The sequence below is a fragment of the Dendrobium catenatum genome, unplaced genomic scaffold (assembly GCF_001605985.2).
Source record: "Dendrobium catenatum unplaced genomic scaffold, ASM160598v2 fragScaff_scaffold_183, whole genome shotgun sequence".
Taxonomy (NCBI): Eukaryota; Viridiplantae; Streptophyta; class Magnoliopsida; order Asparagales; family Orchidaceae; genus Dendrobium; species Dendrobium catenatum.
In genome coordinates this window covers 441,657-467,713 of record NW_021318645.1, presented here as the reverse complement: position 1 = coordinate 467,713, position 26,057 = coordinate 441,657, and the positions used below count along the sequence as shown (strand labels likewise).

The window sequence follows — 26,057 nt, the reverse complement described above, 5'->3', positions numbered from 1 at the left end:
ACCAATTTTTAGATCTATTACATGATTCTTACATAATGGCGACATGCATGTTACAGCTAAAGACATGGAGGCTTATAGATTGAAGAGGATTCATCATGATGATCCAATGAAGGATTTTCTCCACTAGTTTGTTCTCCAATGAAGGATTTTCTCCACTAGTTTGTTCTCTTTTCTTTATGGTGCTTATCTTGGTGATCACTTGGGCGCACCTATGGTTCATTGCTCCTTTTCCCTGCATGGTTTGTTTGGTTATTTTGCTGGTTGTCTTCAAGTTCCATTTCTTGATTCTCATGGGAGTTGTGCATGCTTGGGTGGCTGCTTCCATTTATTACCTCCTGCCGACTAGGTTGCTTATGTGGCATTTTTCTTTGTTTCTTTATCATTGTTTTTTCTTTTCAGCCTTTCTTTATTATGGATTGTTTGTAACAGATCAGATCAAAGGCTTGGAGGTTTTATCATTAAAAAAATGATGCCCACTTTAATTAAAAAAAAATAGAATATCTTAAAAAATATAGTGATATCTCTATAAATATGACTTATTTGTGACTGAATGTATATTGTACATTTTCTTCATATGATAGCAATTAAGCTCTATAACTTAATATATTATTTAGAATATTTCGAAGTAATGTTCAAATTGATTTTTTTATAAATTGGGCATTGACAATTTAATCATTAATTAATACACAATCATAAATTTTATTTATCCACTATTTTGATATTACTTTAAAAAAAGATTTATGTTAGAAGCATTTACAGCAAAATAAAAAATAATATTTTCCTCAGAATAATTTAATAATTACTTTCACAACATTAGCTTTTGAAATGGACTAAAAATTTAATAATAAAAATATATCTTCTTCTTATTTTAAGAGGATTCTCTGTAAAACTTTGAATTCTTGTACCGGCCCTGTTGGGAATGGGGGCCTTGGGTACAAGTCCATCAAACATATGGTTACTTGCTTCTCTATAAAACTTTGGTGGAAATTCGGACAAAATAACTCCTTTTGGCTAACTTTCTGAACCTGAAATATTTCATTTCCAACCATTCGTCTGGTTGTGTTTTCAAAACAATCAATCATTTGTTTGGCACAGATTGTGTAGTATCAAGTGGCTGGGGGAATCTTTCTTGCAATGGGGTACTGGAAATGGTAATTCTTTTTTTTTTTTTCGGGAAAGACAATTGGATGGCTTTTGGTTCCTTATATTCTTATTTTTATTCTCATTTTATCTCGAATTTTAAAGTTTTTGAATTTTTAGACAATGATAATTGGAATTACAATAGTTTGCTTGATTTTGTTCCTAAAATTGTAGCTGATGACATTATGAACATATCTTTTGAGATGACTACGACAAATAAAATGATCTTTAATAAGTCTAAAGATGGCGAATTTTGCACTAAAGAGGTTTGAAATTGTATCAAGATTGCTTTCCTAATATCAAAGTTTTTCATAGAATTTGGAGTCTGAATTTTCATGCTTCATACTCTATTTTAATTTGGCGGCTTAAAAAAGGTTTCATTTCTATGGATGAGTGATTGTTCTCTAAGGTCTACAACATTGTTTTAAAATTCCAATATTATTCTTATGTAGAAACTCTTAATCATATTTTCTTGTGTAGGATATTGCTAACAAGGTTTTGGTCTTTTGGAGAATGCTTTTAGCTTTAATTTGGCTTCTAATATCATTATTTGCTATTCTTTTTTGGCTCACTAGTGCTCCAAATGGCATGCATGCGGACCACATTGCTATTATTGTCCCTATGATAGTTTTCTAATATTATGGTTGGAGAGAAACAATAGCTCTGGTTTTTTACTATTCTTTGGTGGTTCTAGTTATTTTTTGCCACCGTGTTTCCTCCACATTGGTATTTTCTGTCTTTCCTTGTCCTGTGCATGTTGTGCTTTGTTCTGATCTTCTTGGACCGTTCGACTGCTGGTGGGTCTCTTTCGAGTTGGCTTCCTTCCCGCAGGATGCTTGGATGTTGACATTTTCATGTATTTGATGGTTACGGTATAAACAATAGCTCTGGTTTTCATGTGGGTTGAGGTATAGTGGTCAATATCGCCCAAGGATTTCATTAAGAACAAGGTCTCGATTATCATGAAACTTTCAGTCCCATAGCTAAAATGCCTATGATCTGGGTTTTCATTCTTGTTGTTTTGCATCGCAAATGGCATACCATACATCTATAAGTCTCCAATGCATTTCTCCATATTCATCTTTCGGAATCGGTTCATATGCAGCAACTGCCCGATTTCATTGATCAACTAAATCATGCTTACGTCTACAAACTTAGAAAAGATATATACTGACTAAAACAATCTCTGCGGCAATGATATGAAACCCTTTCAACACGAGTACAACTCTTTGGTTTTAAATTTGGCAACGCCGATCCGTTAGTGTTAACCTATCAATCCGGCTCTATCCATCTATACATACTAATTTATGTCGATGAAATTCTCCTTACCAGCAACGATTAACCCATTATACAAAGACTTATATGCAAATTCAAGTCCCAATTTTCCATGAGAAATCGTGTCTCTTTGTCATATTTTCTGTGTATTCAGGTTAACACCACCCCACAAGGAGTGCATCTCACACAGAAAAATTTTGCCAACCAAATTTTGCATAAAGCAAGCATGCAAAATGCTAAGCCGGTCTCTACTCCTAGCTCTATCAAGCATCTACGAACCAATCTCAATACAGCTCCATGTTCCAATCCACAGTTGTATCGACACCTCGTCGGATCTCTCCAGTATCTCACTCTCACTCAATCGGATATAACATTTGTAGTTCACTAGGTGTGTCAGCACATGCACAAGCCTTTTTTGTGTCATTTTGAAATACTTAAACAACTCCTACGATATATTCAAGGCACACTCCTACATATTACCTTTGTATGCGGACGACCTCACTCTACATAGCTACGCCGATTCTCACTGGGTCGATGATCTTCTTGATCGCAAATCTACGTTGGGCTATTGCAATTTCTTGGGCAAGTCATTGATATCCTGGCAAGTTAAGAAGCAACTAACAGTAGCGCGCTACTCCACAGAGGTCGAATATCGATCATTGGCAACAGTAGTTTCAAAAATTATATGGCTTCGGCGACTCCTAGTTGACTTTTGCTTTCCCATTACAAAACCAACTATGTAATTTTGCGATAAGACGTCCAAGATTGCCCTCGCCAATAATTCAATATTTTATGCACGCACCAAGCATATTGAAGTTGATTGTCACTTCATTCGTGATTGCATACATTCCAACAAAATTATTGTGCACCACATTGCTACGAGAGATCAGCTTGTTGATATATTTATCAAATCTCTACAAATCTCTCGATTTAAGGCCATAACCGGCAAACTGACTACAGCTATCACTCCATCAGTTTGAAGGGGCATGTTATAGCAAAACATAATGGTGCACATGGGCAGCCTAAACCGTCTCATGTGAAGCAGTTGTAGATGATTCTCTCTAACAACCTTAGTAAGGTTTGTTACAATGCAATATATATATATACTATGTACTCACAGCTGCTAAGGAATAATGAAATACCGAAATACTATTCTTCAGCTATCTGTGTATCCCTCTGTTTTGTTCTTTCTTACCTGCTGCTTTCCTCTAGTCATCATATCTATCGTAATCTCTTTCAAGTTATTCAGAAAAAAAACAAGCAAACGCATGCGCTAAGAAGATATAAATTTTTGAAAAGGAGAGGCAGATAAACTTTGTAGCAACTAATATCAATTTACCTCAAAAAAATGTTTTGTGGTTTCTTTCAACGTTAAGAAATGAGATACATATGATTTATTCAGCACAACCTAATATCAATTCGTCGCCTAAGGCCCCAAAATTTGCTATTGAGCATAACTTATTAGTGATTAAGGTTCGTTTGAAATGGCTTTCTTACTATCTCTTAAAAAAACTTTCATGTAAAAAATTATAATGGTGGTTTCTATTTTTAATAAGGACAAATGATAGGTGGTGGAGGTGACGGGTAGCCCGAATAGGTAGCGGGGGATGATGAATAGAGAGAGAGAGAGAGAGAGAGAGAGAGAGAGAGAGAGAGAGAGATCTTGATCGCCACAGCTGGACTTTTTTATGACAAGAATGTAAAGATCGGGATCATGATCACAAATTGTAAATGAGGTGAACCTATAGTTGACCTAAGGCCAACTTTAATTGACTAGCACACCAAACAAGGTTATGCAAGTGTATTAAATTGGAATTTTGAAATGAGCAAATTAAATCAATTCAAATAATTTTTTGTTTAAATTTTTGTATTAATCGAAAATAGTTTTGGAAAATTTCAAAATTTTCCCAAAAAATATTAAAATTTGAAATCTAATTTGTTTAAAATATCCAAGAATATTATAAAATTAAAGTTTGATTTTTTAAAATTGAAGATTTTGAAGTTAAGAAAAATTGAACTCATGGGGAGAGGCAAAGTTAAAGTTTAATCACTAATTGTATTAACTGATAAATAAATAAAGAAATGTAGGAATTAATTAAGGAAGTATGGGTAATTAACTAAATCAATATAGAATTAAATTGTTTGATGTTGTAAATGTTCTTATTCAAGTCAAAGTACATTTTAAAATATTTTGGTGATTTTTTAGAATTATTTAATATTTTATATAATTATCATTAAAGGTGTAAATTATAAAAAAAAAACTAAATAAATAAATCTTTAATATTTAAATATATGTAATAGTTATTCAATTATTTTGCATGCTCAGATCAACCAATGAACATTCAAATCAAATGAAGTATATATAATTCCATGATCTTAAATGGACATTACTCGTTATATATGCTCAATTTATATAAAGTTTAAAAAAGTTTACATTGAAAGGATGATAGTTGCATTTTGATTTCTATTTATAAAATAACCTTGATTTTTATAGTATCAATTTTGATTTCTAGTGAGCCCTAATACTTTCTAAAAGAAACTTCAAAATTTAATCTTTTATTTATCAAATACCTTCTTGGAGCGGTAAATAGCTGTGATAAGATAATCTAAAAGTGATTAAATTAAATAAGTATGATAATTAAGAGTTTGATTAATAATAACCTTGACTAAGCAAATTAAATATATTAATACTTTAAGTTTATTATATGCATTAATCTCCAAGCATTTTCATTGAACTATAGAAGCTAATTGCATTTTGAATTATATAATTAATAAAAAGTAATAAATTATTTTTTTAATTAATAGCTTAATTGATTAGTAAAAGATATGAAAATTAGACCCCAGAAGGTTTGAATGCATAGGTTTATATCGTCCTTAAATGGAGAATTATAAGGTTTTAATAGGCTCTAATTAACATATAAGGATATCCCAAATTAACTCAGGATTTTTCTAACTAACCAAGTAATTATTACACCAAATTATTAACTTAAGAAAATTTTTAAGAATTTTTTTATTAAAAGATAAGTATTGATTTCAATTTTAATGTATAGATTATTATTTTAAAAAAATTTGGGACTTTTTTTCTTGCATTTGTATAATTAGCAGATTAGCCATAGTAATTTCCTAAAGATTATGCCTATTAATCCCTAATTAATTGAATAATAGATTTAGCATGAAAGTGTTAGCTCAAAATAATGAATTTTGCTCAATCAAAACTATTCATAGTACAACATGCATGTTCATATCAATGTACACATTATCCCCATATGATCAACCCATGAAGGTCTAACCCTAAAACATCTCAATCTTACTTAGCTCTTCATGGATTTTGTTAATTAAAATGTTCAACTATATCAGGACATTGAGATGAAGCTAGTGGTAATAAAATCAAATTTAACAGTGTAGTAGGTGCTTATATTGATCACAATAACAAAAAGTTTTAGGCTTTATGCTCGGTTACCTATTCTAGTGGGAAGTAGAGCTCAACTTGGATCATGCACATATCTTAGAAGTTTAGTTTAGGAACATGCAACAAGCTTCCATTTGATCAAGCTTTAGTGAGCATGAGGTTCTAGTTGGGGGTTCTTGGTGTTCATAAGGGAGGCAATGTAAAGGGAGCTACTAATGTTGCAAGAGGGGTGAGTTTGTAAACATTTGGTGGAATTAAGCCTTAGAATATCTTTATTACTTTATCCCTCAAATTCAATTCACTTAAGGTTAAGGAAGAGTAATTTAGTTTATTAAGCTTGACACAATTGAACTCAGGCGGGAACAGTTATGCTTTGCATTGGGTTTGTGTTTACTTAGGCCTAATTAGGCTAGATTGGGTTAGCTTGGGTTCAATAATAGGCTAGGCTAGTTTATTGGCTGCTCTATGCCATTTAAGATATGTTTAGCCTTTTCAATTTAGGCTAATTTTATTTGGCTCTTAATCGACCCAATATAGGGTAGCTTTAGGTCAATGCTTAGGTTAAGTTGGGTCTATAATGATCAAATGTGAAACTTAGGACGATCTATAGTGAGCCCAAGTTGCCTTGGTATGTTTGTGAAAACCATTCTTGTTTAACTATATAAGCAAGGGTTAAATACTAAGCCTAGGTTTCACCAATTGGTCTACTCAAAGCCTTAAACTAAAACTTTGTTTGAAACATTGCTTCTTAAGTAGCTTTTTAGCATAAAAATAAATAAATTTTTGTATTAAAAAGTTGCTTTAAGAAGTAAGAAGAAAGCCGTCCCAAATGAAGCACGAGTCTTGACTAACCTAACTAAGTCCTGGCTCATATGTCAAGTTTAAGCTAACCTAATAACTAAAAAGGAAATTTTTGGACTTTATAAGATTCTCCAAGTTATTGTTGAGATCATTAGCACCAAGGTCAAGCTTTAGTTGGGTCATAGCTAGCCTAACTTACAAATTTTGTTAGGGCCTGACTAAGATAACTAAATGGACAAGATTAATGAATGGTTATTAATTAGATTGGCCTGCAATCTTCTTAATATTTCAAAGGAACTTTTTATCCTAATTTGGATTATTTTCATCATTTTATGTCTATCCACTTTTTTTAAGAGAGAGAAACATGAAAGATAGAGAAATCGGTATGAAGTATTTTAAGGACACATTTACTTATCTAATATCATTAAAATTTTCATGAAAGATTTTAATTTTTTAACCAGAGAATTTTTATATTTCTTTTTATAATAATATTCATTTTCTGAGTTAATTCTCAAATAGAATATAATTCCTAAAGTTTATTACATATTGGGCGATACCCAAAAATACTCATGATAATTAGCATTATCAAGAGCTACGGAAGACATAAAATGTTGGATGACTATGGCACCTCAAGAGGAGGGGGGGTGGGGGGTGTTGAATTGAAGTTTTTAAAATTTTTATTGAAAGAAGATAATTAAAATGATTTTAAAGTTATTTTAAAAAGAATAAGAAATCACACATTTTTTACAAAAAAGATAAAGAAAATAGACGCAAGAAATAAAAATAAGACAATATTTTATGTGGTTCGGCCCGGATTTCAATATGACCTACGTCCACGCTAGTCAACTCTCGGGCTAGAATTCACTAATCCCAGATTTGAATTGCAAATCTTACATTTTTAACCAAAAAATTTCTTTACAACATAAGTACTCTCTAATATGGGCGAGTACAACTCAATCTAATTACAATTTAAACTTTACTAAGCGAAATGGCTTAGATAAGAAAATGAAAATACAATTTGATGTAAATAATACAAGCTCAAATTATCTTGCAATAAAATGTCCACAATATTTGATGTGATCTTTCAAATTAATTTTAATCATCTCACTACTTGCAAATTGAATATTAAATTTACTCACTTTAAGATAGATTTATATTTTGATAAAAATATGAATAATATTTTCTTGGTTATTTAAACTTTAACTCTTCAAATCTAAAAAAAAATGAATTAGATTTTAAATGTAAATTTATGCCACATTAAAGAAAATAAAAATATTTGCTTTGCTAACTTTACGGATTTAAAAGATGTAATATAGAAAACTTAATATAACATCCCCTACTAGTATTTCACCAAATAATAAATATTTTCAAGAAAGAAATATAGGGTGATAGCTAAAAGAACAACAAGTAAAGATTTAACGAAGGAAAACAAACTCAAGAGCTCTAAGAGATATTACACGATTTTGTGTATTGAAGTTTTTTAATCAAGGATTCGATCTCGCAAATGAAAAGCGCTATTGGGATAAAAATCAAAGTTTATCCTCTCAAGATTTAGCATGTAAAGAAGAAAAGAAGAATGAAAGAATTGTTATAGTTTTTCTTTTTGTGCACATGAAGAGGAATATAGGTATTTTAAAGAGAAAGAGTAAATAAAAGATAAATTTGAATAAAATTATTAATCTAATATTAATTTATCAACTAATAATATTATATTTGATCAAGAATTCATTTATATTTTAAATAGATATAAGCTTCAAATGGCTATAAAACAGCTAGTCACATGGGAAGTCAAAAAGTCTTCATATACATTCAAAATAAGGCAAAAATAACTACCCATAAAATTATATTAAAATTTGATAATATTTAGAAATTCATTATAAATTCAAATGAGATCTAAATGAGTCATATAACCTATCAATTTTTACCTACATAATCCAAGGAATCTAAAGCAATAAAAATAATATTATGTTTCCTTCAAATTAATATGATATGCAGCAAAATAAGAACATATGCACATTTTAAAATATTTAAGGATATATTGAATATTCATATAATAATATGATGTAATTTAAATAAAATAAATCATACATCAATAAATTAATGTGAAACAAGTCAATTTAAAATGAATAAATAATAAAAGTTTTACCAAATATGCTTATTACATTTAATTTCCTTAATTATATATATTTTGATATTTGATAACAATTATTTAATCAATGAAGCTTATAAAATTTATTTAATAAAGAAATCTTATATATTTCTTTATCTAATATATAATTAATAGATATTTAGATTGTGAGCAAATCAAACCATGCAAATAAATATTAATGGACAACTAGCATACTCGTACGATAACATAAAGTCCTTCCAAGTTGTTCATCTTGATCTCAACATTTGATCGAACTTGAGTTGTGCAATATAAATCTCATAAGTAATTACTATGCACATCATTACATCTGAAATACTTAGCACACAAATTAGAACATCTAAGCATGTGTTTGTTATCATCAAAATCAATAAAATAGGTCATGAGATAGATAATATCAACATATATGACACTAAAATCCATTTGAAAAGTAGCAAGGATGTCATGCTTTCTTAGAAAAGAAAGATGACTAAAGCACAAACGTAAACGCATGATAAAACTAAAGCTTCGTTTGGAACGGCTTTTTTTTATTGTTTTCTGAACTTTTTAGTACATAAAAACTACTTTAGAGAACAGTAAGAAAGCTGTCCAAAACGAAGCCTAAGATTCAAACTTTTCAAACCAGAACTAAAATACTAGGTAGATAAGGATTGCCACAAAACTAATTAATTGTAAAATACATCAACTTAAGTTTAAATGAAATCACAATGCAAGTCTTGTATGAATGGGGCAATATACTATATGACATGAATTGCACATAGTTATCCATTCTTATGAAGCCTTATGTTTCATTTACAACAACTTTCTTACTACTTTCTAAAATAAGTTTTTAGTATAAAAATATTTAAAGTAAAAGAAATTTAATACTAAAAAGCTTCTTTAAATAGTAGTAAGAAAATTATCCCAAACAAAATGATAGGAAACACTTGTAGATCTCAAGTATTTCCTATCAATCTTCGAAAAATAGAGAGAATTCTCCACAAAAATCTACACAAAATCACGAAAACAATATATAATTTGTATTATTTGATGAAATAGAAACGAAAAATAGCAAGATATAATTGATCCTCAATTCATGAGGAGGATCAATCTCTCCAAAATCTCTAGACGCCGCTAGAGCCCAAAAACCTAAAACCTAAGAGATCTCAAATTTCAACCAAATTTCAGATACCTTAACCCTATGAAAACAAACTATTTAATGCATAAAATTCAGAAGGAAATCTCTAAACAACCCCTACATTCAAATTTCCCTCCTAACTCTCTTCAAAAACCTTCCTAAAATGCTATGTCTAGGCGATCAGATCACGCATGAAGCATAGGGTTCTGCCTCTGTTTCGTAAGCCGATCCCGTATGGACCGACTAGACCGGTCTAACAATACTCCCCTCCCAAAGTGTCAAATCGTCCTTAAGGTGGAACGAACGAAATGATTATTGAAGCATTTGACTAATAACACTAGACTAAAAAATGTACTGACATTGGATCAAACAATTCCTTCCTCCAACATCTCCCTAATCAATCTCTCGATCTCATTGTTCTGGGTTTGGGAATGATGATACATATAAACACTGATAGGTGAAACTACTTCTTTCAAAATGATAGCATGCTCATGTCCCCATGAAGGAGGCAACCCTAAGCAACTGAGAAACCAAACTAAACTGCTGAATCAATGGTTGTACTGAAAGACGTCTGACCTCGCCCTCCTCTAATCTAATCCTCTCAAGCCTATGTGGTTCCATCAAATAACCTTCCTCCACCTCATGTATGCTCATCACCTTAGTTTTAAGTGATATCATGACTTTAGTGAGCCCTATATCTCCCCATCATCTCCATTGTCAATTCTCCCCAATTGACCTTAGTGTCCCCCAAGGTCTGCAACAACTTCATTCCATGAATGATATCAGTGCTCCCTAACTCTAATGGGAGAAAATCCCCCCTCACCTGAACACCATATATGATTAACACTACTCCCCTACATATCTCCTGACCCGTCTCCACCTTCCCTATATCCATCATCACTCCATAACACCATGTATGCACTAATGTCACCCCAATTGGCCCACAACCTAGTTGGAGATGAAATTATGGGTAGCCCACTATTAATCAACACTACCACCTCCCTGTTATTTCCCCCTTCATCTTCATGGTATGATCCAGAGTGAATCCCACCATTGAATTCAAGGAGACCTTCTCGTCATCATAGATGGTGAGAACCTGAAGATTTTGATCCCAACACTTGTGCCCTGAAGTATATTTCTCATCACATCTAAAGCATAGTCTCTTTGCCCTCTTCTCTAGCATCTCCCTCTCCGTCAATCTTTTAAAGTTCCCCCCACTTCCTCCTAATGGATTCTCCCTAGGAGACTCATTCATGTTTCATGATACAAGCCCTTTGGGTGTTAAAAGAGTTGTCGTCATCCTATAAAAGCCTCCTGAATTGCTAGTCAGGCTCCCTTCTCATTATACCTCTAATTTTTAACCAGTCGTGCCAACTCCATGGCCTCACCTAAATCACAAGGACTCATGACATTCATTGCAGCTATGATCTCTAATTTGAGTTCCTTCAAGAAGTTCCCCTCCAATGTTGTCTCTAAAAATCGCTCCACTCGAATGACTAGATGCTGAAATCTCTCTCAGTAATCTTCCACTGATATGTCCTGTACTAGTGCAAAGAATTGCTCATAAAAATCTCCTCTTCTATTAGTTTAGAATCTTATTAGTACAAAATATTTTAATTTATAAAATCTTTTTACTAAAAAACTACTTTAGAGATCAATAAAAAAGTCATCTAAAACAAAACCTAAGATTCAAACTTTTCAAACTACACCAAAAATGCTATCTTGATAAGGATTGCCACAAAACTATTTAAGCGTATAAGACATCCACTTAAGTTTAAATGAAATCATGATGCAATTCTTGTATTAATGGGTCAACATACTCTATATGACATGAATAGCACAAAGTTATCCATTTTTATTAAGGCTTAAGCTTCATTTGGGACAACTTTATTACTACTTTCTAAAATAAGTTTTTAGTACTTTTTTTTTTTTTGAAGTAAAAATTTTATACTAAAATATTGTTTTAGAAAGCAATAAAAAAATTATCTCAAACGAAACCTTAATTAGAATGCATGAGTGTTAATCTCTAGTTAATCGACCTTCATATAAAAAAAAACTTTCTCAATGATGTTAGGTGTGCTACAAATTAGTAACAATCATTCATTATGCTCCCCCTCTCGGTAGAATGAAAGCTACATAATTAAGTGGTTATTCATTATTTTCCAAAATAACTGTCTTATTTTCCCTGCAAAAGCATCACGCCATGCTAAATTTTTGCACCCTTCTTTCTTTAGAGAATACTGTTGAAATGGAGAAAAATACTGACACAAATATATATGCAGAACGTTTGATATGTATAAACATCTAAGTATGATTTATTCTAAAGAAAAATACATTTTTACATCTAAATGTTTATCTGATGAAAAATGTCCCAAAGTTAAACTACAAAATGCAGCATACAAACAAATGAGTTCCCATATAAAGAACAAAGATATTACAAATTTCATAACATGTATAATATCTTGTTTGGGATGACTTTTTTGCTGCTTCTTAAAGCAGTTTTTTAGTTAAAAAATTTTAACTTTTGTATTAAAAACCTGCTTTAAGAAGCAAGAGGAAAGCCGTCCCAAATGAAACCTAAGACTTTAAACAAAGAGGCGTGTAGACCAGCTTTTGAGTTAGCGTTTCTACAGAAGAGCAATCATGTTTTAACAGCGACACAATGTACATAATCATCCCTACAGCCAACAAAGATTCGACCGGCTATCATTACAGGTGAAGAAAATGTGTCACCTGGGAGATGCAGGACTGCGAATTCCTCCACCAATTGGTTTCCTGGAACTCCAGCAGCTCTTTCTTGCTTGGCATTTGGATGGATTCGTAACACATGAATTCTTCCAGAGCTACTGCAAATGCAAGCCAACCTGAAACACAGTGATTTAGATTATTCTTCACTGAAAGAGATGGGAAAAAAAAAAGACCAGAGTATGATGTGGTTTATTGGGAAAATTATTCTGTGCGCACACCGGACGCAAGCTTGCATTCGGATTGTTGCATTTTTACTGCGCTTTTATTGTGCTTTTGATGTATTTTTGTAAAAGGGCAACTAATACACAATTTTAATCGCATATTAGCTGCCCTTTTGCTGAGTATTTGCAAAAATACAGCAAAAGAGCAGCAAAAACGCAGCAAATATCTTACTCGCTACCATTTTACTGTGTTTTTCAAATACTCTGTAAGGGCAGGAAAAAGGAAGCTAATATGCCATTAAAATTGTGTATTAGCTGCCCTTTGCAAAAATACATCAAAAAGCATGATAAAAGCGCAGCAATCCGGACGCAAGCTTGCGTTCGGTGTGCAGACATTATAATTTGCGGTTTATTGCCTGTGGCATGGATGTGAAGGTTTGACTATCACACAGCACAGCTCATCCACATAAGCGGATGCAGTGATTGGGTCACCAGTCTGATATTCCCACAGCACAGCTCCATTATCCTGCAACAAAGGTATCCACAAAACTGTGTTTTCAATCATTTGTTCAGTTAAGCCAAAATATTTTTTACAACAAGACCACCGATGCGTTGTCCAATGAATGGAATATAATTAGAAATATTTTAATTTCATTTCAGACAAAAGAAACAAAAATAGGTCCTTAATCATTCTAAATTAGTAAGAAACCAACATTTCCACCCATGCATATTACAGTATCTATCAGTATAGATGCACACTGGTCAAAAAAACATCAAATCCAATCAGCTTTCTGAGTTAGAAAATACATAAATATAATAAACCTATTAGTACGAATAACCACCTTCAAATCCATCAGACTCATAAGCAAATGACGCATTTATGTTTAAGTCAGAGGCTGGATATGGAAAGTTTGGAGATTATCTGAGACATAAAAGTATGAGTAACATTAAAACGTGTGAGGTAGAGGAAGAGGAGAGAGGGGTTAGCGATTTAATTCGTAAAAAACTCTGTTAAATGAATCGTGTTTTTGAGTGCATGTGTACGTGTGAAAAAAGAGGGGTTAAGAGTAGTTACGTCTACTTTGCATTTTTATGAGAATCTTCTCCTTTCCAATTACGTTACAAGTTTTCTGTAAGCTTTTGTCAGTTCAACTTTGTTCTAGTTTTTTAGTGATTACAATCTCATTTTACTATTTTTTGTTATTTTAAATTTAGCTTATTATCATTTTTTATTTTCAAATTTAAATTCAAGACAACCACCAAAATTCTAAAAGTTAGTTTTCAACAACATGCTACTATTAAATCCAATAAAAGGAATCTAAATAATTATTTTCAGAAGCCAATTACTCGATCTTGCAGGCCATTTAGTAAGCATTAAGTGTAATATATGTATATGATTTACCAAGTCATCCTAACACTAGGAAAGATAATGATAAATGACTGAGAGTATTGTGGGCTCCAAAAATTCGGCCCCAGCCTCCCCGCTTTACTTTTTTATTTGGCGAGGGAGTTTTAACGGAATAAGTTCCGGGGTAAATTTTGGAATGCAGATGGGTATGTAGATAAGACACTACCCAGAGATTTCGCCCTCATTTTGCGAGGACTTTATGATCTGAGTTCTGGTTTCCTATAGACGCAAGCCCCTATAGTTAATTACCCCTCCCGATCATGAGAGAGAACTTTCGATTAAGGCTAGTCGTCAATCAGATACGTAGAGTATACGTGTTATCTAGCATATAGTAGCAGCATGGATTGGATTTGGAAATTGGGTTTGGATTTGGGTATTTGGAAAGATTTGAAAAGTTTGATATTTAAAATAAGAAATTTCACCACCTAGCACTTAAAGCGGATGGTGGGGGAATGGATGATAGACCCGATCAAGATCCCATGGTTCCGTCATCCCGGGCCATCGTGGTCCCTGGTCTACTTAGTCAGAGGAGGTAGTCGACCCAACCTGAAAGAAGGATCCTTGTCGGCAGCCATGGGTTGCTTCGTCCAAGGGTACCTTGTAGACCTGGGATGGATGTTTGTCTAAGGGGATAAATTTAAATCCACCTTAGCTAACAGAGGGCTTTGTGCCCTATCGATCATATCCTATTGATTCATATCTCAAGGATTTAATGCCACTAAGGAGCGTATTGGTTCTGGCCATAACAGCTATCTGTGGTGCCATTTGGCGGCGAAACCACTCGGTTCAGAGGGCCCCGGGTCATAACCGTTTACCTGCAGTGTCATTTGGTTGTGAAACTGCCGGTTAGAGAACACGTACCACGTCCTTACTGACAAGAGATTGTTGAGAATGGATCCTAGTAATATTTTCGACTAAGCATTTGGCTCTTTGTGAGCTAGAGTTTATTTGAATTTGTCCACCCCGGCAGACTGTTGCGGAGGATGGATGGGCCTTGCTTTAAGTGTTGATGGATTTATTTCAATTTTAAATATTTTTGGGATTTTGGAATTTTTTGGATATTTGAGATTTTTTGGTGGAATTTGAAAGTGTTTGGAATGGACCCCTCCGGTTGAGATCTTCAATCAACGCGACCATCATTGGGGTGTTCGAGGTCATTTCTCTTTTATTGATTGAATCTTGTCGACTCTATCAAATTATCGATAGAGGATCGGATTTCGTAAGATTTATGCCCTTGATAGTGAATTCTTTTGATTGTAGGCCTTGAAGGCCTGATATGAATGTATTGAAACAAATACAACGGTCTCCACAACCATGTATTTGTTTGAATGGTTCGAACCCTGTCAACTCCTATTGATTCGTATAGAAGGATCGGATTCGAAAAAGAATTCACTTATTGACCCGCGCAGCATCCCTAGACGTCACGTGTGTACCAATAACACATTCGCCGGGGCCCATGCGGATGTTTGGGGGCATTTTATAATTGAACCCTGTCAACTCCTTTCATCTACTTAGAAGGATCGGGTTCAAGTTTAATAACCCGCGTAGCATCTCTAGACGTCACATGTGTTTCTACAATATGCTCGCCGGGGCCCATGCGGGTATTTGATTACATTTACCCATTTTAGTGTGCCTATGTGTATACAAACTATAGTGCACGTGTGGGGGTATTCTTGGAATAGACGTCTTCTGTCTGCTTGTACGAATATTGTAGATCCGGTGGCGTATCCTAGCAGCTTCTGAATTGAGTTGTTCGCTGCTTTGTACAGGTAGACTGTCGTGCACTATTTATTGATTTCTGTAGGTGGATCATAGTGCACTAACTAATCTCCTGCTTTAGCCGTAGGGCTTGCACTTGTTGAAGTTCTTCTACATTTTACTTGTGGATGCTTATTCAGTTGTTCATAAGTACTTGTATTTTCAGTGAATTCATGATTATTGCTTGTATGTGAACTGTAGGGTCATATCGCATTCACTATGCATCATCCCTAGCGTATTCATTTGTACATATACTAGCACTGGTTGTTGGATGGATTGTGCTTCTCACATGTCACCAATATTGGCATTACCTATTACAACCGTACATGTTCATTTGTAAGCGTAATATGAGGTGGATATTTCAAGTCAAATATCGTCATTCTAGAGTTTCATGTCATGACTTATAACCATGTCACATTTCTTCCATTTGACTAACACTTATGAGCAAGTTGTGTTGGCAACATCCTTGTCCACTACGAATTATTGCTTACTTACATTTGATCTTTTTTTCTTTGATATTTCTTCTCAGAGTTTGATTATTTTTGGTGATGGGGATGCCATCATGCCCACTCATTATGCAAAATGAATCTCTGTTTGCACTTTGAAATTTCTCTATTCAATGTCAAGTTCACATTTATTTGATCCTTGCTCATTCTTCAAATTGAATTCATTGTTGCTTGTGAGCAAAATAACAATCACGCTTACTAAGGCTTCAACATGAGTCTTCAATCCCTTTGCTTCCATGATCATATTTATTGATCAACATTTATATTTTATCGTGCTCATACATTCAACGAATTAGAGCTTGATTTTTTCGCATTATTCATTTTAATTCAAGTATGGATCAAGATGGATTCTTCGCTGTTTGGATTAAATCCTTGCTTGAATCCGGATTGTCCAAATCATTCTCAATTAGTGTACAAATGATGTTCAAATTTTGAGCTCATGTTAAGTTCTCATTTCAACTTTATCTTTCTTAAGTTATAAATCTTTGTATTATGTCCAATAGTCCAAGTACAAGTCCTCTGCGTCTTTGCAAGTTTCATTGCATGTTCAAATTGCTCACTGTTGTTCAATCCGGTCCGAGTTCATAAGTCCCCTGTAGTTCACTTGAATTCGAGCCATTCTCTTGTTTCGTTTGCATTCAAGTTATTAGATTGTTTGAGTTTGAATTAAGTCCATTTGATGCTCCAATCAATGTCCAAGTAAGGCTCCACATTGTTCAAAGTACGAATTGCATTTACCCGAAATTTCGGCAGCCTTCCGGCGTCTCCCCCGTTTAGGGGAAAACCACGGAAAACTGGGCCTCCCGCCACGCTAGAGAAAAGCGTGCACGGTAGGTGCCCTCAAAAGAGGACACCGCGGCCGTAATAATTTTATTCCCCACCACGCCAGAGAAAGGCGTGCATGGGTTACGGGCATCGGTTTAAAATAAGCAATTTTATATTTGACCCCACCTCGCCGTAGGCGTCGCACCGGATTCCCTTCCCACCACGCTAGAGAAAAGCGTGCATGAATTGGTTTTTCGGTCCGACACTAACGCCGAAAATGGTGTTTTGATTACCCGCCCTGTCGCAAGCATCGCAACGAATTCCCTTCTCACCACGCTAGAGAAAAGTTATACTCTCTCTCTCTCTCTCTCTCTCTCTCTCTCTCTCTCTCTGCGGGCTGAAGAAGCAGGGGAGTCGGCGTGGAAGGAGCTCCGGGAGCAGAGAAGCAGCGACGAGATCGGGAGGGGGTCGTGCGAGAGGAGTTCGGGAGCAGAGGAGCGTCGTGGGAGGAAGCGAACGAGAGAAGAGGCTTCGGCTCCTATTTAACGACGCGAAGAGGAGCGAAATCGAGGTAGGTTTACGGGATTTCTGCAGGATTTCCGATCGAGACATCGAGCGGCGCCGAGCTACAGGTATTTTGCGAGATTTCTTGCCGGATTTCAGGATTACGTGGATTTTTGTTTTGATTTCTTTTTCTCTTTTTTTTTTTTTTTTTTTTTTTTTTTTTTTTTGCTGTTGTTCATTATCTGATGGTCAACAAGTATATATATAAATGTCTTAGTATATCTTATGTGATGGCATATGAACTGTTGGATAGAAGTGCAATACTTACCATTTTTCATACAAATGACTATAAATATACTGACTATAGATTACCTAAAAGGATGACACTCTTTCACCAATGCTATAACCTTTCAAATTGTTGGTATAATGTCATTTATTACCACAATTATACAATAAATCATACATTTTTTTGTTCATATTGCATGCCCTAATGTCCTATCATTTATACTTTAACAAATAGGAGTTGTTGAGTTTGAATCATCAAACTCATTAGTTGTAAGATTTTCTTATAATAGGTTCTACTACAGTGTTTTGTAGAACATCACCATGGGGGTAGATCTTGCAGCAATAGGATTTTATTCAATATTTTTAAGTTTAGGTAGTAGCTCTACTTGTATAATTTCATAGTTTTGCATATGCATTAATTCTTCCAATTTCTTTTCTATCAATTGTTTTGCTTCTTTGTTGTACTCTTGTTATGGGTAATATTAACGAAATAAATATTACTTACTTTTATTTGCATACGCTTATTATTTATAATTACTCGCATATGAACATTCACTTGCAAATACAAAATAGGTTTTAATCAATCTTAACTCTCAAAACTTAAGGTTAATTATGTCATAGCGTCCCTTGTTGTCGACATGTACTGAAATTACACATCTGGAGTGTGACTAAAAGTCAAGTCCTTAATTACACTCCTTTGACTGCATTAAATTTCACAACTGGCATTTTAGGATTCAACAAAATGATTTTATAGTTATCATACTAAAAGGTTCGATGCATAAGATATTTATAAAAAACTCACCATGTCAATTGAGTACAGACCACCATTTCGAGAACAAATCAACAGCTGCGAATGAATTTGTGTGTCAGTATTTTCAATAGAAGTATATGAGTCAAGACTCATCAGGCGTAGATATTTGCATTACTCTTACTTTAATATACATACTTTAAATCAAAAGACATGACTAAAATTCTACCTCCTATTATTGCTTACAAATTTCAGCGAAACCAAAAATTTTATCTATGGTTAGGCATATAGAGCGACCAAGTACCCAAAAAACCTTATCATCATGGAAAGCCTTCCAGGATTGAGAAAGGCTTACTGGATAATGAATAAAATAACATACAAATTGCACTAACTCCTACCCCTATAGGGTCTGGGGACGGATAAATGTATTCCTTCCCAAAACTAGGCAGGAATCTTGTTCACAAGCGACAACCTTTTAGAGATGAAAATAACAAAATCATTAGAGTTGAGCTTTATTCAAGTATGAAGCCTTTGCAATTGCAAGCTCCAAAACTTATTTTCTGTTACGTTGGAATTCATTGACCTGATCTCTCATAAATGAGGTAACTTGAGGCGAAATACTGGTTCTTAAGAAAATGAAGGGGAAACTTTCAAGTAATCTGGAAAATTTTCCTCACCTCATGTTCCAATTAATTGTAAAAAAAACAATACAAAACAATATAGGAACTTTCGAAATATGAGGGTGATGATATAGGCTGGTAAAGAAGTACACTGTAACAACATAGAATCTAAGAAAGGGGATCAGCACTGAGGATAATTTATGTGCAACAAGAATGAGATAAAAAAGGAATGGAGTAAGCATGACAGTAAGAAATATAGTTTCCCTGGAATCAATAGAAGTAAAATTATAGTTTGTGGTAAGAACGATTCGTGTAGCTGATGACATGCAGTTCCGAGTTGGAAAAATGGCCATGATACTGACAACACATGCAAATTCCATCGGAGGTTTACATGTTCTAAACTAGTGTAACTGTATGAATATGTAGAAGGTTTAAAAAAAATTCAAAATACAATAAAAAAAATAAATAAAGGCATTCATATCTTGAGCATCAGCATCTACGGACATCCCAGAGGCGTGACTGATAGGAATGCATAATTTTTATTTTTTTTAAGGATACAATTTTTTTTGTTTAGAAGTTTGAAAATGGAAGGATCATTTGGTGAAGAATGCTCGCATGTAATGTATGCAATTATATACACAGTTGGGAAGGGCTACAGGGAGGTTTGGGCGGAAGGAAACACCAAATAATAAATTTCTAATCAGGAAATGAGGAGACGGCCCTTATCAAATAAAAGTACTGATTGCACTTCACATGTTAGAATGCAGAAGTATAAAACTAGATTTACTAGCAATGCACGTAAATAAAAACTTTTCAAATTACAAAGGATAAATTGTGAAGTCAAATTTCAATAAGAAATTTGTACAAAAAATTTAAGAGTCCAAAATAGATCATGTGCAACTAGGGAGGCTTGATGATGGAGTATGGAGTTGCAGAAGGCTATTTAGGAAAAGATAAATGGTTTTAAATAAACATATATATATATATATATATATATCAGAGAGAGAGAGAGAGAGAGAGAGAGAGAGAGAAGAAGAAGAAGCATGTAACCATTCTAAGAAAGCTAGTCTCCCAAGGAGGGTGGCAAGCATGACTACATTTTATTATAATTTAATACCAGATTTGAGAATAAGAGAAGTGAGATATTTAAAATAGCCATGTGAGACGGACCACATCAAATTGCAAGTATACGGTAAGGTTTTTGGGACACAAATTCAAACGGTAGGAGTGTTCTTGCTTAATAAAACAGAATTGGTTGGTTTTAAACCAACAATGACCTCCGTATATAATCAGATTTAAGGTAGACTTGCCTACAATCTTACCTTTTTTTAAAAGGAATTTTTAAGAAAATCAAATATCTTAAATAGTAATTTTACCTGTGAGGGAAGAGTGAAAGATATGCATGCCCCAGCAAATATTGGACCACCAACACTCGCCTAACAAATCAAAACATCAAAAGCAGATATTAATAGTTATCGGAAACAAGCACATCTCATATAGCTGAACTGTTCCTTGTCGTAAGAAGGCCAAAGTTGACATAAAACTAATCAACAACAACAACACAAGTCTTTATCCCACTACATGGGACCGGCTACATGAATGTTTTCTCTCTATTGTGTCCTCTTAAGAGTCAAATTCTCATTTAAATCTAATACGAAATTTTAGTTTCTAATATTTTCTAACCAAAAAACTAATCCAATGAAGATATTTTTTATCATGCTTTGATTACATGACGTTAAATAGTCTTTCAAGTGTTCATGAATTATACTCTTCTAAATCCTATTGAGTGGTACATAAGGTTGTAAATCTATTTTATGCAAACATTTTTGGCATAACTTATAGCTATATTTTGTTTTAATCTTTTGATAAAATCATTTATCTTCCTAATCCTTATACAGTAATTCTATCAAATCTTGGTATAAACCTTAAATAACCATCTCTCTAACATATGCATTACCACGAGACAGATTCATGTAACCTAACGGGGTATAATTAAACGTTTTACAAACTTTGTGAGAGATTGAAGGAGATATAATATCAGAATACAAAGTTTCCATCCCATGAGCAGAAATTGAGCTTCAGTGCACACAATTCCACAAAGGAAAATGTTTAGAGAAAATCTGAGTTCTTCAGTAAAACATTCCGATTTTAGGGATTAGTTATGATTTTTTCTGCCTTCTTTTAAAGGCAAAAATTCCCACGAGTGAAACAGAAAGTCAAAGGCACTAAAATTAGTCTGTAAGAAATCACAGTAAGCTCGGCAGGAAATACCTTCCAAACAGAATGGCCTTTTGGGTTTAGAGCCATCACACTCCCATTCACTGAGCAACAGAAGACTGGTAAAGGAAAATCCAATATATAAAAGTTATTAAACAATTAAGTCAGGAAAGAGAGAAAATTTCACCAATAAAACAAAATTTAAAAGATAAACAGAAAATAGACCGTAAAGCAAAGCACATGAACCATCAGAAACAGCGTACCATTACCACTGGAAGAATCTAGACAAAGAGATCCAAATAATGGTGCGTCTGCCTCATACCTCCATAAAAAGCCAAACGGTGTAACCTGACCAATTCAGGAAATATATATTGAACCACGCATCAGAATAGATAGGTTTCTGGAAAAGATAATTACAAGATTAAATAATAAATTACATGCACGCAAAAGGATCACTTTGCAAGGCCATACCTGTTAGCAAACCTAAAATACAATAGTAAGTTTTAGAAGTGGTGCTACATAAAAATAATCAAAAATAATGCACCCACACAATCACTTTTTATAGCTGTGTAAGGAAGATTTGCATGCCTGGCCAAATTTGAACATGCATTTAATCCACGAATAAAGATCCCAGATGATTATTAACTTTTTTATACAAACGTGATCGGTTGTTAAAGAATAAGAAGAGCACCGGAACTCGCTGTAGGTTCACAATGCATCCACCACCTAGGAAGCTTGTGCATGATAAGAGGACACAAGGATATGGAATCATAAAAAATAATGGAAGATCTATAATGATCACAATGAGGTGAAAAATATAATCTAGGAATTCACTCATACACATAAAAAAGGGCAAAGAAACTGCTAATAATAAATCAAAGGCCCACCCATGCAAATACACACCAAACAGAGATTAATGGCCCTCATTCATAAACAAATATTTTTCATATTAATGTATATTTTTTGTAAGAAGATAGACCATCATGGATGGACTATCATCATTCCATGTGGATAGACTTATTTTCATATGATCTTATTATGACAATGTAACATCCAATTAGTAAATTACTATGATAGGAAACATTATTTTTAGGAAAATATTCCATGTATAGTTGGCAGAGCCTGTTTGTATTATTGTACATAGACTTATGGCATAGATTCCTTTATTTAATAAAGTTAATGGAGTATGTTTATATCATTATACATTTGCGCATTGTATTGATCCCTCCATAAAATAAATGGGTTTTCTACTAGATGAGACTACGAAATCTTTTTGTTTTCCACTCAATTTGGTTTCAGATTGATGTTAAACCTAACCCTAGCAGTTGTCCCCTACTTGATTTTTCCCTTGCCCATCAATCCTGCTCATCCATAGTGCCCGTGAACAACCACACTCCTGATCCCCCAACACCTACCGCTAATCCCACTCTAATGCTACTCATCCACTCCCAATCCTTCAACGCTCATTGACAATCCCAGTCAATAGCTCCAATGTCATGTAAATTAAATCTTAGTGTTATGTTATAAGTGCAACTGTATTAAGGAATTAGAGAAGTGTGTAAAATGTAGGTTTACAGTGCTAAATTAGATATTTAAGTCGAATTAAAGAGAAGTAATTAAAATAGATATCTCATAAGAAATTATTTTTTGATCGTTAAGTATTGAAATAAAGGATGCGGAGCATAAAGATTATCAAAGCTAAACAAATAGTAAAATTTCATCGCAGGTTAGTGATGACGTCGAGGTCGCCAAGTTCGGGTTGAAAGATAGTCCATAAAGTGAAGGGAATACTTTGAGAATTGCTTTCTTTAGATTCTTAATTACCGGTTATGAAAGAACTAGACCAACGGGAGAAGAGTGGGAGCACAGCCCATTGATTCAGTGGGTTACCTTTACTCTGTTGATGCAGTGAAAGTACCTGTTGACCCAATAGATCTATTAGAAGCATCATCAGTGGAAGCAGATCTAGTGCTAGCAGGTCGAAGAATGAAAATGTCCATATTCATATCGAAAAAGTCAACCCCTCATAATACTAGTCAGAGACGTAGTGTACTCCCAAGTAAAATGAAAAAGGCATGAAAATGAAAATTATTTTACCTTAATTGGTGCACATTTTAGACAATACTCCTATTACGAGTGTTAAATAAAAAGATATGAAATGATAATAAAAAAAAAATATTATCTTCAGTAAAATGATATTGCTGCCTTTATCACACCAAATATTTCTGCATAAATTCTTGCAAATAAAATATTTAATAATTACTTATGATGATTCCCTTGAATTTTATTCTACGTATTAAAATTGTAATTAGCCACTAAGTTTGTTTTGTGAACTCAATCAATTACAAATAAAATATATCATTAATACTCCTAAAGATTGAATAATTGAAATAGAAGGATTTGCACACAGGAAAAGAGGTATAAGTGAAAATAGGTATTAAGTAATGTTATGCACAAAATTTCAATTCAATTACTTTGACATCTTTGAAGTAGACTTGCTTTGCCCATGGTTTAAATTGAGTTTAAAAATTAGTGGCTCTTTACATTTTTTAAAGTATTTTATTGGATTATTTTAATTGTTAGTTGAAAGAAATCTAACTACCATTTGACTGTTTGTTCCTGACTTGATATTTCAAGTGCTAAAGATGGGTCATGAATATATATATATATATAGAAAGAGAATATAGCGTGAAAAGAGAGAAAAAAGGCTTCAAAAAAAGGGAAAGAAAAAGAGAAATTAAAAAAAGTGTTGGTCCACGCCTCGGAAATCTCATCGATCTCTTACATAAGTATAAAATGCAACATGTAAAAACTCCAAACTCTTAAAATCCTCATTGTGACACACTTGGGGTAACAAGCAGAACCTGTGTGAGCTTTTTTTAACTCAACAAAGAAAGTCGTAATCAACGCTATCAGCACAGCAAAGAAACCCTGTGCGTATTTTTATTAAAACAATGGGAAAATTAAAATCTAAACGTTGTTCCAACAGAGCAAAATAAAAATTTTAAATTTTAAATAGATACATGAAAACATATGCACACATTTTTAAGTTCAATGAAATATAAGACCCTTTAGCCATGATATCTTATGACATCAATAATGCACGTTATTATTGGCGTGATGAGAAGGCCCTCGTAGATTCCCCATACACCTAGGAGACACCAAAATGCTGAATTTATAGACTCAATAACGTGAGTAAAATGAAAATAAAAGAGAAAAACAGCAAAAATGAAATATCAACACAAAATGCAAAACCTGTCGTGTCAAATGAATTGTAAGAACCAAAACTTAACACGAAAATGAACAACAAGAAATTGGACATCCCTAATGAGGATGAATAGAATATAATCGCTCGCCAACAAGCATGAATAAGAGCATGTTAAATATGCAAAACTCAAAGATGTGAGGACTAAATGCAACCAAGCAACACTATTTTGAATGCACAACAGGGCTCAAAATGTAAATAAGCTATCAGATACATAACATTCACGCAAGCGGATTGTTGACCTGCTGTATAAAACAAAAGAGAAAACAAAAAAATTAAAATCCACGTACCTGTCCGGCGCCGAATTCAGCACGACGTCGCTTATTTTCCCACGATCTCCGCATAAGGCTCGCACGACGACATCACATCTCTCACGATCTCTCTGGCAGTCGTAAAAAGAGCCGTAGGAAGGGATTCACCTCATTCTCTCGCTCTCCGATATTTCTCCCTCCCTCTGTGCTTTTCGACTTCGCCAATTCGACGACATTTCCTTCCTGTTGAAGCGGAGGTTCCGACATTTTGATCGGAAGAAGCAACTGGAGCTCGCCGACTGCGAAGGCAACGTTCTCTCTTTCGCGCACTCCTCCGGCTCCAACGACAACTTTCCTTTCCCTATTGGATTGGAAGTTACGGAACTTTGATCGGAGGCAAGAACTGGAGCTCGCGGCTGTGAAGACAGCTTCCTCCCTTCCCTATAGCCTCTCCGGCACCTCCAGTTCCGTCGTGGACGTGTGACTTTGTTCCTTCTCCGACTTTCCTTCCCGTCAAATTGGAAGTTCCGGCATTTTGATCGGAAGCAACCATAGGAGCTCGCGGACAGTGAAGCTTCGGCTCCTCTGTGGAGGTTCGGCTTTGCTCCGTCGACGTTGTTCCCTTGCCGTCGCACCGGAAGTTGCGATAGTTTGATCAGAAGCAAGAGCTGCAGCTTGCTGGCAGTGAAGGTAAACCTCTCCCTTGCACACACCACTCGGCCAAATCCCGTAATTCCGCTAGATCAAGGGATTTAAGAAAAAAAAAATATTTTTTTATTTATATAATTACTTTTAATTAATTCTAATTAATTTAATTATTATTTTTAATTAATTACTATAATTAATTATAATTAATTTTGATTAATTGATTATAATTATTATGATTAGAATTAATTTTAATTAATTATGATTCATATAATTAATTATTATTAA

The 26,057-nt window shown here is 34.0% G+C and overlaps 1 protein-coding gene across 1 annotated transcript in view; it reads right to left on the bottom strand.

Annotated features, from left to right (window-relative positions):
• Positions 1-12,181: 12,181 nt before the first annotated feature.
• The window catches only part of LOC110097247 (putative acyl-activating enzyme 19), an 18,782-nt gene continuing 4,906 nt past the window's right edge, over positions 12,182-26,057 (bottom strand). The window contains exons 3-8 of the mRNA XM_020823512.2: positions 21,872-21,956; positions 21,663-21,727; positions 20,768-20,827; positions 18,826-18,870; positions 13,214-13,323; positions 12,182-12,752 (exon numbers count right to left, since the gene is read on the bottom strand). Coding sequence (XP_020679171.1) covers positions 12,530-12,752; positions 13,214-13,323; positions 18,826-18,870; positions 20,768-20,827; positions 21,663-21,727; positions 21,872-21,956 — 588 coding nt within the window. The 3' untranslated portion in view covers positions 12,182-12,529. The remainder of the gene's footprint in view (positions 12,753-13,213; positions 13,324-18,825; positions 18,871-20,767; positions 20,828-21,662; positions 21,728-21,871; positions 21,957-26,057) is intronic.